Here is a 12,923-nt window from a genome sequence, read left to right as displayed (position 1 = left end):
ATCAGCACAGGTCTTTGCTCTCCTTTGAATTGTGAACTTGCTATTTTAGAGAACAGATCAATAGCAAGGAAGTAACCACTGACCACTTTCTTGCGAGCCACAGGCTGCCACTGGCAATTCCAGAGCCATCTACAGCTATCCCAGGGCCTTACCAGATACCTTCTCTCTTACCAGTTTTGTCCTCTGATAAATAAATAAAGTCGCTTATATGTTGTTCTTTGCAGGATGCGATGTAGTTTGGCATTTGAGATTTGGCTTAAGGCACATTCGTCTTACTGCCCCTAAGAACTGATTTCTGTACTCCATTATCTTTTCTTCTCTGACTACTTTGGTGGAGAGCTAGTCTCTGCAGAGATTTAGCAGTCCAAAGGCTCAAATTCAAGACCTGGTCTGGACCCTGATGAATTGTTGACCTTGGATAAGTTAGATCCCCTTCCCAACCTCAGCATTTACTAATCATAGACTTGGTAGAGTGTGCTGGTCAGGCACTGAGGAGTAGACAGTGAATGAAATTGGGCAGTGCTTGACCTGGTCCTGCAGTGTCCCCCCACCCCATGCACTCAGAGTTCCTTTGGGGTCCTGATAAAATACTGATTCTCAGGCCTCACCAACTGAGATTCTGGTTTAATAGGTAGGCAGCCACCTTGAAGAAACACAGGCCAAGTAGGGAAAAGACCAGCAGCACTGATTGATTATTGAGGCCTTACCCAAGTCCCAGAGCTTCAAGGATCAGCATTCAGTGTACGTCAGCTGTGAGCCAGTATGCACAGGAAAAGGGTGCTGTGTTTGTAGCATTAGCTAAGTCTCACCCATGGTAGGGATCCACAGCTGAGTTACTGTGGAGTGAGGGACCGTCACACATGCACCAGAGTGAGGCAGTCAAGCATGGGGTGGAGTTGTAGGCATGAGGGTTCAGTGGCTGGGTTCAGAGCTCGTCTTTGCCACTTGCAGTTTGTGTGTGACCTTGGGAAGGAGTGTGATCTTCCTAAGCCTTCATCTTTGGCACCTGTCAAATGAAGAAGGCCTCAGGTTCTACCTCAGTGTTATCATCAGAGTCATGTGTCAGTTTTCTGTAGCCCTGACAAAATACCTGAGGGGGGGACAAAAAACTTAAAGAAGGAAAGATTTATTTTGGATCACTGTTTTCGGAAGTTTTCATCTGTGGTTGGCTGGCTCTGTTCCTGGGCTTGAGGTGAGGCCGATCATCATGGTGAAAGGGCGTGATGGAGGAAAGCCACTTACTCCAAGGTAGCTAGGAAGCAAGGAGAAAGAGGAAGGGCAAGAACCCAAGAATCCCCTCAACTAGGCCCAACGTCCCACAGTTCTCACCACCTCCCAGTCTTCCATTCAGCTATGAACTCATCAGTGGATTCATCTGCTAATGAGCTCAGAGCCTGCATGATCCAGTCATTTCCCCTAAGCTCCACCTCTGAACATTGCTGTACTGGGGACCAAGCCTTCAATACTGGAGCTTTTGGGAGCATTCCAGATGGTGTGAGGAGCACACAGTGCCTAGCATGGAGGCCTGGTGCCCAGCGTGTCCTCAGCGGATGTGCGCCGGGTCCTGGCTTCAGGGCCAAGGCACCCTCTTCTTGCTGGAGCTTTCTCTCCTATGCCTCAGACCAGAGAAGCCAGCATGGGCTTTGGAGTGTTCTGCAACATGGAGCTGAGCTCTCAGGTCCTCTCAGGTCAAGTAGGACCTGCTTTTTGAGGAAGGGCAATTGGATTGCTGAAATTCAGGACATAGTTATATGCATGGGGTCCTGGATCTGGAAGCAGCCTCTGAATTGGCAGAGCAGCAGATTGAGGCTTTAGTGTTGTGCTTAGGTGCTTCCTATAAGTCATGCCACTTAATGCCCAGGACCTGGCCTTTGGCTGGGTATTGACTACCCCCTTTGACAGCTGTGGGAATTGAGGTTGAGAAGCCTGAGTGACCTTTCCATAGGTTACAAAACTAGTAAATGGCAAGCGAGCATTCCAACTCAGATCTTCCTGACCCCAAAGCCTGAGCTTTGCCTCAGAGCAGCAGGTGCAGAGTGCTCTGGGGAAACTGCAGTGTAGATGGCAGAGGGGGCTTGAGGAATGGACGGGGCCGCGGGGAGGTGGGCTCAGCTTGGGGCTCATTGTGATGGCAGCATTTTATATTGAAAATGTCCATGGTGTCTTTTGTAGACCTCGCCCCGATTTCTTTTACCGCTGCTTTCCAGATGGAGTGATGAACTCGGAAATGCACTGCACGGGTGACCCTGACCTGGTGTCCGAGGGCCGCAAAAGCTTCCCCAGCATCCATTCCTCCTGTAAGTTCATGGCTGGGACATGCTTCAGTTTTCCTGGGCATGATCCTGGTCACTTACTTGGGAGTTTAGGTGGAGAGAAGAAGCATTAGTATGTGCATGTTAAACACCGTTCATTTTCGTCACTGTAGGGTGGCTGGCTTAGAAACAGGATGTTCAACAGGCAGTAATAAGCCTGGGAATGAGGCTCGGGATTTACCAAACACGGTACATGTTGCTTTCCTGAGCTCAGTGGAGTGTAACATGTGACACTTTACCCTTGACAGCGCAAGGGAATTTACCATGTTCCCTGGGACCTGACATTGTTCAGCTTAGTGTTAGGTCGGTTTATGTCAATTGTGTGTTTACAGGTATGTGTGTATATATACATAATGCATATGCAGATACGCACACCCCTCCCCCAATATATAGTTTGTCTATAGATACATTAGCTGGGTTCAGCATTATAGCAAAGGCCAGAGAAAATGAGGCTGGAGCAGCATTGTGTAGAAAGAACACAGGTCTTCGTATTGTGCCAAATGCTGGCTCTGTCAGGCATTAGCTCAGGGCCTCAGCTCCTGCTGTGTAAAGTGGGAGTAAAATCGCCGCCTCTGTCTATCTATGAGCAATAACCACCACTCATATTTCTGAACACCAGCTGTGCCAGAATGTGTAGGTCTATCATCTTATTTGGTCCACTCAATAATTGTAAAGCACTTAGAATCATGTCTTCAAATAAGCAGTAGCTATGGCTATTGTTATTTATTATCAGAGATGAAGTTTCTAGAATATCGCAGCTTATGTCTTTCTCCATTTTATCAATGTTTATTAACTGACTTAGGTACTGGGCACCATGCCAGGTGTTGAGGATACAGATGTTAACAAGATGCAGCCCAGGACTTGAATAAGATGAGTCCCTGCCATGGTATGTCCGCAGGTAGTGGCAGGCTGTGTAGTAAGTTGGTGATTCTTGGACTAATTGGAGGGGAACTGTAGAAGCAGGTGCCTAACAGCTTAGGGTGAGCTATGATGCAAGGTCCTTGACTCCTCCAGGTCTGACCGTTACTTACCTGGGCTAGTCTCTTATCTTGATTGTTCCTTTTCTTTTTTTCTAAATACTGTGTCTAAGACAAACCCTACTAGTGACTGGATTGAGACATTCGAGAATTAATGGAATGCTTTATCCTGTAGACTAGCTGTGGACATTGCCCAGAGCCATTGGAGATGAGGGTCTGTCAACAACATATTGGGGTGCAAGGTGCTCAAAATGAATTACTGTCAACCTGAATCCCAACCTGCCAGACTGGGGTTGTTCCCATTTAACTTACAGGGGAACTGAGGCTCAGACAGACCTGGTACCTTGTCCAAGGTTGACAGCCTCTGATATGATCTAGTGTCTTGGACTTTTTGGTAATGTAATACAATGAAGTACTTATAGTTCATGAAGTCTAAATAAAGAGCTCATTTTGTCCTTTGGTTTGTTGAAGACTGTAGTGGGTCGCATACTGACCCCCAAAAGGCGGGCCCAGGTCCCTGGAATCTGAGGGAAAAGGATATTGGTTAATAATACTGTATTATATACTGGGAATTTCAGGATCCCCCATACACAAGGTGATCATGTGAAGGAATCACCTTGTCTGCCTAGTAATTATTTCATTATGTGTATTTTTATTTTTAAAATTTACTGTTTTATATTCCAAAAAAGAAAGAGAAAGGGTCTGTGCAGATGCAAGGATTACAGTAAGGATCTTGAGATGAGATCATTTTGGACACAGGATGACAGGCATGGGAAAATTTGAAACAGAGACATGGAGAAGGCCCAGTGGAGACACGGGTAGGTCAAAATAATGCAGCCACAAGCCCTGGAACACCTGGAGCCACCAGAGCTGGAAGAGGCAGGGAGGGCTCTTCCCAGGACCTCCAGAGGGCGCATGGTCCTGCTGACAACTTGACAGTGGACTCCTGGTCTCCAGAACTGTGAGAGAATGCGCGTGTGCTGTGTTCAGCCGCCACGTTCTTGGTCGTCCGTTGCAGCATCCTTGGGAGATGAACACGGAGATTTGGCTTTGGAGTCCTGCAGGGGATTGAGGGAAACCCGTCACTGTGCACATGCTGCTTCAGAATCCGTCCCTGCGGCAGGATGCCTGAGAATGTGGGCCTCAGCTTCTCTAGCTTCAGGCCTTCCTGCCACGCATCTGGAAGTGCTTCCTTCCAAAGCCATTTCTTCAATGTGAGCTCATGGTGTGACCTTTCGGAGGGTCCACAGTGCCAGCTGGAGGCTCCCTGCTGTATTGAGCCATGCATCCTTCCTGTCAGGGATTCCCAAGCTGGCGTTGCTTTGAGGGACCTGGGGTCGTCTTCGCCCGGGGTCCGCTCCTGCTCTCCATCGGTGCCCTTGAAGGCTCACTCAAGTCCTCCTGTTGTTCTTTTGTGTTATGTTTACGATATATTTTGTCTCCCAAAGGTGTGGTGCTGAGTTTTAAGAGACTTTAAAAATGAAGAGCACTAAGTAATGGAACCCTTTCCTAAGATAGGAAAACCTTAATTCTCTCTTCTCAAATGGTTGACTGAGGACCAAGGTAGAGTTCAGTGTCTGCTGTTGCATTTGAACTTGGGGAGGAAATAGCTCCCATGCTAATGCCTCAAGCTGGCAGACTGCTGGGCCACAGAGATTCATGGCCTGGCCTCACAAAAGGCCACATTCCTTTGGATGCACTCTCTCTCCCTCCAGCCACAGGAAGCCTTTCTCACAGAGCTGCCCATTGGCTGCTTGTCAAATGTGTGACTGAGGTTGATCTGTGCTGGATGAGCTTTTTGTCAGGTGTGGTTATTATCTTTTGCTTTTGATATCATCTAGAATGTTATAGATTTTCTCCAGTTAGCAGAATCCTCTGTAGCCTCTGGACTTTCGTGGGGGTATTTCCATGTATCTCTTTCCCCTTCTGATGACAGGGCAGTGAGCATCAGCTTGAAGGGAACTGACATTTCCCGTTAGAAAAACCATCAGGGGTGTTTTCTGGATTTCTAATAGCTAATAACTAATAGGAAGCCTCATGTTTGGGGTGACTTTCCCTCCTCAGAGGGGGTGACCTCAGTGGACCTTCATTTTGTTACAAATATACCTTCTCCCTTAAAACAAAAATCAATTTTCTAAGCTTGATTGGAGGAACTGGCAGAAATGTTCTGGGATGCCAGATCTCCTCAGACCAACCCCTGGGCCAGGTAGGTGCGGTTTTTGCTCTTGCTCTCTTCACAGATAATTGGCCACTGGAACGTAGTTCTTGCCCGGATAGCATCCTGTAGAATGGTTGGTTTCCTCTGAACTTAAGAACAAACACTGATTTCTTTTGGAGACAGAGGATCTTGTTCTTAATCTCCCATGAGCAACCAAACAGCTCCAGCTGAAGAGTTCACAAAGCAAACCCTGAGCACACAGCATATCCCTGCGGTGGCTGCCTTGCTGAGTGGCCTTCTCAGGGGAACTCACTCAGCAAGGCAGCCTAACCCCTTGATTGGACTTGCAGAGAACACAATTTCCAAGAGCTAGTGGTTTCCTCCAGGCCTGGGAGAAGCTTCGGGTTGAAGAGGAGACAGTGGACTCACTCCAGGGGGCTGAAACTGGAATGTTCTGCAAAGGGGGGAATTGTCTCTTATAGCACAATCTCAATATTTTTATTTGGTATTGATTCAAGAGAATAGATTGAAGTGAGAAAAAGCATAGTAAAACAAATGATTAATGCCAAGGCCAATTATTAAGAAACTTCTTTCCTATAAAAAATGGTGAGAATGAATGAAGGCATGCCGTTGTCCAGGGATTAGCCCACACCAACAGGTGGACCAAGCCAATGGCTGCTTGGCTTTGCAAATTAAGTTTTAATGGAACCCAGAAATGACTGTTCATTTACATGTTGTCTGGGACTGCTTTCACTTTACAAGGACAGAGTTGAGTCGTCACAAAAGAAACATGGTCCACAAAAACGACAATATCTGTTTTCTGGCTCTTTGTAATGCAAGCTCATCATCCCTGCTCCCGACAGGTGCTGGGAACCATTAGTATTAAAAAGCATTACTAAAACAAGACCAGCACCCTCAAACTGTGCGCATGGGTGCTTCAATTTTAAATAACTCTATTATGGTCTAAAAAGGGGTAATTGTTGCTTGCAGGGTACTTTCTTTAAAGGGCCAGGGAGGTAGGAAGAGCAGGTCTGGCTGACAGAGATTCAGAAGGCCTACTGAGCCCTTAGTGTTTCGCAGGCCCAGGGCCCAGCACTTGGGAGTGGACCCGGATGTTCATGGCCCATGTCCTTGCGGGTGAGGTGGAACCTAGCACTGTAGTGCTGCTCTCTGGAATAAGAAGCTGAGAATGTCTGTTGAGGGACAGGGCAGGCTTCAGGAGGAAAAGCACTTTCTCCTGGAGTTTCCCTCCAAAGAGTACAGATGGGTTTCAGATTTTGAGGTTTTTATTATGTTTGAAGTGTCTTAATTCTGACTGTGTGTAGAATTTTAAGCTGCAAATCATTTCCATGCAGGACTCTGGTTCACAGTGTGCCTGAGAGCGGTCTGAGGGTGTGGATTTCCTCATTTTTCTCCTGTTTTTTTGCTGGGACCTCCTAGGATACTTTCTCTGTCTCTGGTCATCTGAATTTCCTGAAGATGTGCCTTATTGGGCTTCTTTTATTGAATATATTGTTCTGGTCACTCCATGAGTCCTTTTAAGCCTCTGTGGTCCCTGTTTCATCTCTGGAACTGTCTTAAGCAGATGTTGAATCTCCTGGACTAATCTTAATCTTTTTGTTATCGTTTCTTTCTTATTATCTATGTCCTTTTTGCTCATCTCTCAGAGATTTAAATAATTGTATCTACTAACCCTTCTACAGAATTGTCATTTCGAGTTTTGTATTTTTAATTTCTAAGAACTCTTCCTTGAACTCTGATTTTTTTAAAAAAACCAATAGCTTGTTCTTTTGATTTTTCCCCATGGATGCAATATCTCTTACCTCTCTGCTTGCAGGTTGCACCTGCTCCCTGCTTTCTCTTTGTGTGTCTTGTATGGAGCTTTCCTTAAATATCTGGTGTCCTTGACTGTATGCTCTTATTAGAGGTCTAGTTGCTCAGGTAACTGGGCAGAGCTGGTTAAGTGGGGTTCACTGGCTTCCCTGCTGGCCTTTACCTTGAGGCTCTTTGGTCCCAGAAGAGGCCTCCCAGGCTCTCTGGGTGTTCATAAGTTGGGTCATCTTGGGGACTTTGACATGCTCTCCTTGTTCTCCATCTGCCTGTTGGGCTACCCTCTCCTTGCATGACTTTCCCACGTCCAGAGCCTCAGATGGTTAAAGCCCTGTCTTCTTCAGAGTGGGTGGGCTGGTTTCCTAGTTTTGCAGGACATGCCTGGAACCTGGGAGCTTAGCTTCTGTTTATAGGAACTTTCTACCTAACCTGTTTCCAGACCCATGTCTGCCCCCTGACCCTGCCTTCCCCAGGACCAGATGCCTCCAGCTCCAGGGCTCTGCAGGGCCCTGTAGTGTGAAGGGCTGCCTTGGTCCTCCTCAGCGCCATCCCCTGCAGGATCAAAGACTGATCTGTCTGTAGCCAAGCAAGTCAGAAGCCCCTGGGCCACCTGCTTCCCATCTTCACTTGATGTGCTGTGGAATTCAAGTGCCATCAGGTGGAATTTATGTTCCTGAGAAGCAGAATCAGCAGGTTGTGTGTCTCTCTATATCTACCTATCCTTGTCACAAGAGAATTATTTTAAGGAATTGGCTCATGGGATGGTGGGGTCTGGCAGGTCTAAGTTCTGCAGGGCAAGCTGGCGGGCTGGAAATTCCGGTAAGAGTTGATGTTAAAGCCTTGAGCCCCAGGGGAGACCAGCAGGCTGGAAACCCAGGCAGGCCTCCTAGCTGGCAGTCTTGAGGTAGAATTCCTGCTGGTGTGGGAAACCTTGCTCTTTACTCTTGAGGCCTTCAGCTGCTTGGATGAGGCCCACTCACATTATGGAGGCTAATCTGCTTTATGTAAAGTCATCTGATGGTAGAGATTTATCACTTGGCAAAACACGTTCATGGCAACATCTGGACTGGTATTTGACCAAACAACCAGCCATCATGGCTGAGCCAAGAAGAGTTAGACATTGCACTGCTGCTCCTTCTGTCCTCTCTCATTTTAAAGTCAGAAATGCCATGGTAGAGCTCTGATGACCTCATCGTAGAGGAAGCATTTGCTCTGTGATGCTTTTGTTGACAGGATCCTGGGGAGAGGAGCGCACACGTGGAAGGGTCTTTGCAGGCTGAGTGTCTGGGAGTTTGCTGTTGCTGAAAGAATCTGAGTAGCTTTTAAGTATGAATTGGGAAATTATCACAAGATATCATCTATGCCAGGTCTAACTCCATCAAGCATGAATATTCAGTATCATAAACCAGCTGCTTCTTGGAGTGGCTTGGCAAGCTTTTGCATAAAGAAAGAGGAACCAGGAAAGCAGAGAAGACTGCAAGATTCATTTGTTTTGCATCATTTTATGAAATGAAATTGCTCTCAAGGGGTTTTGCCAGTAGACAGGGTGCTTGGAAACTCCTCTCCTCTTCCTTTAAGCACTGTGTAAATGGCCTGGGCTGCATAGATCACTGGTTCTGAGCAGATGAGCGGTGGCCGTTTGTCTGAGATCAATTCACCTCATGTGGTTTCTCTCGTAACTTACAAAAGACAGATGTGATCCTGCAACATGTATAATCAGAAAAATGAGAGATTACACTCCGTTTATGTATGATCTATCAAACACATAAATACATTCTACTCTCATGTACAACTAATTAGAACAATAAAATAAAATAAAATAAAATATTTTTAAAAAGGGAAGCTTCCATATCAATGGACCTCAGCAAACTTGGCAAGAGCCCTTCACAGCTTTTTTCCTAATTATTTTTTATTATCCTCCATCTCAAGCTTCCAAGACAATTGCAGAGGTTCTGGGAAGCAACTGCGCTCACTTTGCTGCGTAAGTGAAGACTCTGCTGTGCATTGGGAGGCCTGCTCAGGGCATGCCAGAGCCTGGGGGCGGTGGTGGTGCAGGACGAGCCCTCTCTGTAGGGTCTGGTTTGTTCTGCAGCCTGCTTTTCCTTATCACCCCCCTTCCCCACGGAGGCGGTTAGACTTTTCCCTCTCACTACCACCACAAGATTTGAATGCCACACATTTATTGTATATCTGTTAACATACTTAAAAATAAAAGCCCTCAGGTTTGCAATCATGTCAAGGGACATCAGCAAACTTGGCAAGAGCTCCTCACAGTATTTCCCCTAATGATAGTTTTTATTTTTCCCTTCCAAATGATTGTAATCACCAAGATTTATTTCATCTCTTCAAGAACCAATTTTCAACCCCCTGGGAGCCGGAGCCATCTTCTGATTGACAATGTATATATTCTAGGATAGTGGCTCTTAACTGGGCAGTTTTGCGCCCCCCAGGGGACATTTAGCAATGTCTGGAGACATTTGAGGTTGTTGCAAGTGTGTGTGTGTGTGTGTGTGTGTGTGTGTGCGCGCGCGCGCGCGCGCGCTTGCGCGTGCTTGGGAAGGTCGTGCCATTGGCATCTCCTGCTTAGAGGCCAGGGGCGCTGCTGACCACAGAAGGGCTCTGTGACAGAGTTACACAGCTCAGAATGCCAGCAGGGTCCAGGCTGGGAAACCTCGTTCTGGGGCAGTGGGGTGATCTATGGAAAAAACTAATTATTCATGTGTTGGATTCATCCACTCTCCAAGTTCCTGGTCTGAATAAATAGAATCTTTTAAGACATGAATACTGTTTAATTCATTCAACATACTCTACCTCCAGGAATTGGTTTGCTCTTTCCTTTCTTTGAAAAAAAAAAATGGGGGTCAGATGAAAGATTATAATTAAAGCCCAGCTGCTGCCTGTTTCCTTCTTCTGCCTTTCTTTCCTTCTTTCCAGCTTTTTATTATAAAAATTTTTCAACATTTCGTGGAAAATGGGTTGCCCAGTGAATCCCCATTTCTGGGTGCAGCATTCTGCTCTTCTGGTTTCTTATCGTTTCTACCCATTTCCTACCACCACCACTCATTGATATGATTTTTTAATAGCATGTTAAGGTAAATTTACATTGACATGCATAAACCACAGCCAGTCAGCCCTGACTGACGGACACATTGTGTGACCCACCGCATTACAGTGGAAGGCATTTTCATAACCCCACACTGTTCCTGTCTCTCTCTCTCCAGTCAGTCCTCATCCCTTGGAGAGACGCGGCCCCTGTTCATGTTTCCTTTTCTTTTCTTTTTTTTAAAATTTTTCGAACTTTAGATTAGCTTTGCCCATTCATTCCATTTACATCTTTGGAATTCATCCATGGTTTGTGCCTTTTTGTGTCTGTGAGCTTCTGCTCCTGCATCTTCCAGTTCATCCGTGTTACGAGTATCAGTAACTTTCCCCTTTCATTGCTGAGATGTAAGCTGAGGCAATGGATATCACACAAGGTATTTATCCATTCTATCCTTGGTCCACCTTTGGATTTTTCCAGTGTTTTTCAGTTGTGAATTTACATGCAATTCCTTTAGTGGATGAACTTTGCCATTTTATGAAGCAAAATATCTGACAGTGGCATTGTTGGGGTAAAAGTTTCCTGAAATTCCAGGTTCTCCATATCTTCACTAATATTTCATGTTATCAGTCCTTTTAGCTTTACTCATCTTGATAGGTGTGCAGTGGTATCTCACTGCAGTCTTAAAATTGCATTTCCCTGATAACTAACGATGTTGGGTACCCTATCATTTGCATATTGGCTCTTAACATCACTTTCTATTTGCATATTATCTGTTCAAGTTCTTTGCCCATTAAAATTGTTTTGATATATTTATGGTTAATTGGAGTTTTCCCACATTTGTTATAAGGCTTGGTTGGCTAGACATTTTGCCTCCCATTGTGTTGAATAGGCTAGCCTATTCATCTTAGTGGTGTCTTCAGCCACTTTTAATTTTGATTAAGCCTAACTTACTTCTTTTTCTTTATGGTTATTGCTTTCTGTGTCCTGGCTAAGAAACCTTTACTTTTCCTTAAATTGCCAAGGTGTCTTCATGATGTTTTCAGTGTTCAGCCATGTTATAGCATGCACCAGTGATTCGTTTGTATTGCTCAATAATATTCCATTGTGCGGATTTATGCCACATCTTATTTATCCACTAGTCAACTGACGTACATTTAGGTCGTTTTCAGCTTCTGACTGATGAAAAATGCTGCTATAATTTCTGTGTGCAAGTTTTTGGGGGCATATTCTCCTTTCTCCTGGATATATACATAGGATGGAATGAAGGATCATGGGATAACTGTTTAAATCTGAGAAACTACCCAACTGTTCTCCATAGCAACTGTACCACTTCATATTCCCACTGGCAGTGTGATGATGACATCTTCTCATCTATCTGTTGGCCATTTATATGTCTTGTTGGAAAAGATGTCTTTTCATCCATTTTTAAACTGGTTATTTGTTTTTATTTTTTCTATTGAGTTGAACGAATTCCTTATATATTTTGGGTGTTACCTTCTATCACATACATGTCTGTGAATGTTTTCTCCCATTCTGTGGGCTGCTTTCTTGTATTGTTCCTTGTTTCCTTTCTTGTACAGAACTTTTTTAGTTTTTCATAGTTTGCTGGTTTATTTTGCTTTCCTATGTTCTTGGCATCATATCCAAAAAGTTATTGCTGATGCCAATGTGAAGGAGCTTCTTCCCTGTATTTTCTTCTAGGAGTTTGTTGGCTTCAGTCTTACATTTAAGTCTTTAACCCATTTTGTGTATGGAAAATGTGGATATTGGTTCCCAGTTTTCCCAACACCACTTTTTGAAGAGACCGTCCTTTCCATATTGTTTGTTCTTGGAAACTTTGTAAAAGATTAATTAACTGTACATATGTAAGCTCACTATGTACTTTCTATTCTGTTCCATGGGTCTGTGTGTCTGTTTTGGGCCAGTACCATACTGGTTTTGACTCCTGTGGTTTGTAATGTGATTTGAAATGGGAAAGGTGATGCCTCAAGTTTTATACTTCTTCCTCAACATTGCATTAGCCATTTGAGGTTGTTTGTATGTCCATGTGAAATTAAGAATTTTTTTACTCTTCCTGGAAAACACCACTGGAATTTTGATAGGAATTGCATTGACTCTCCAATATGCTTTGGGTAGAATGGATATTTTAACTGTTGATCCTTCAAATATTGATCCTTCAAATGCATGAGTAAATTAAAACTATAGCAACATATCACCATACACACCTGTTTGTATGATGTTATCAACAAGATAAGAGATGACAGGTTGGTGAGAATGCAGAGAAAAGAGAATCTTTATATACCATGAGTGAGAGTGTAAATTGGCACTGTTGATATGGAAAACAGTGTGGCGGTGCCTTAAAAATTAAAAGTTGAACCACCATATAACCCAGCAGTCCCCCTTTTGGGTCCAAACCCAAGGGAAATGAAATCAGTATGTGGAAGAGATACCTGCACCCCTGTCTTCACTGAGCATTATTCACAACAACCAAGATGTGGAAACAACCCAAGCATTTGTCAGTGGATGAATGGATAAATAAAATATATTATTCAGCTTCAAAGAGTAGGAAGTTCTGTCATTTTTGGCAACAGGGATGAACCTGG

General features: G+C 44.7%; 1 protein-coding gene across 7 annotated transcripts in view; it reads left to right on the top strand.

Moving 5' to 3' along the window:
- PLPP4 (phospholipid phosphatase 4) overlaps positions 1–12,923 on the top strand; it is a 115,092-nt gene that overhangs the window by 57,127 nt on the left and 45,042 nt on the right. For 4 of the 7 annotated variants that reach the window (XM_079136764.1, XM_079136762.1, XM_079136765.1 and 1 more), the window contains one exon: positions 2,173–2,297. The exons of 1 other annotated variant lie outside the window; for it this stretch is intronic. In XM_079136764.1, the coding sequence (XP_078992890.1) occupies positions 2,173–2,297 (125 nt within the window). The remainder of the gene's footprint in view (positions 1–2,172; positions 2,298–12,923) is intronic. 2 more of the 7 variants (XM_079136767.1, XM_079136766.1) reach the window with 1 other exon arrangement.

Source organism: Sciurus vulgaris (genome assembly GCF_902686455.1).
Source record: "Sciurus vulgaris genome assembly, chromosome: 4".
Classification (NCBI taxonomy): Eukaryota; Metazoa; Chordata; class Mammalia; order Rodentia; family Sciuridae; genus Sciurus; species Sciurus vulgaris.
The sequence above is the reverse complement of the archived record's forward strand: the minus strand, read 5'-3'. Positions and strand labels throughout refer to the sequence as shown.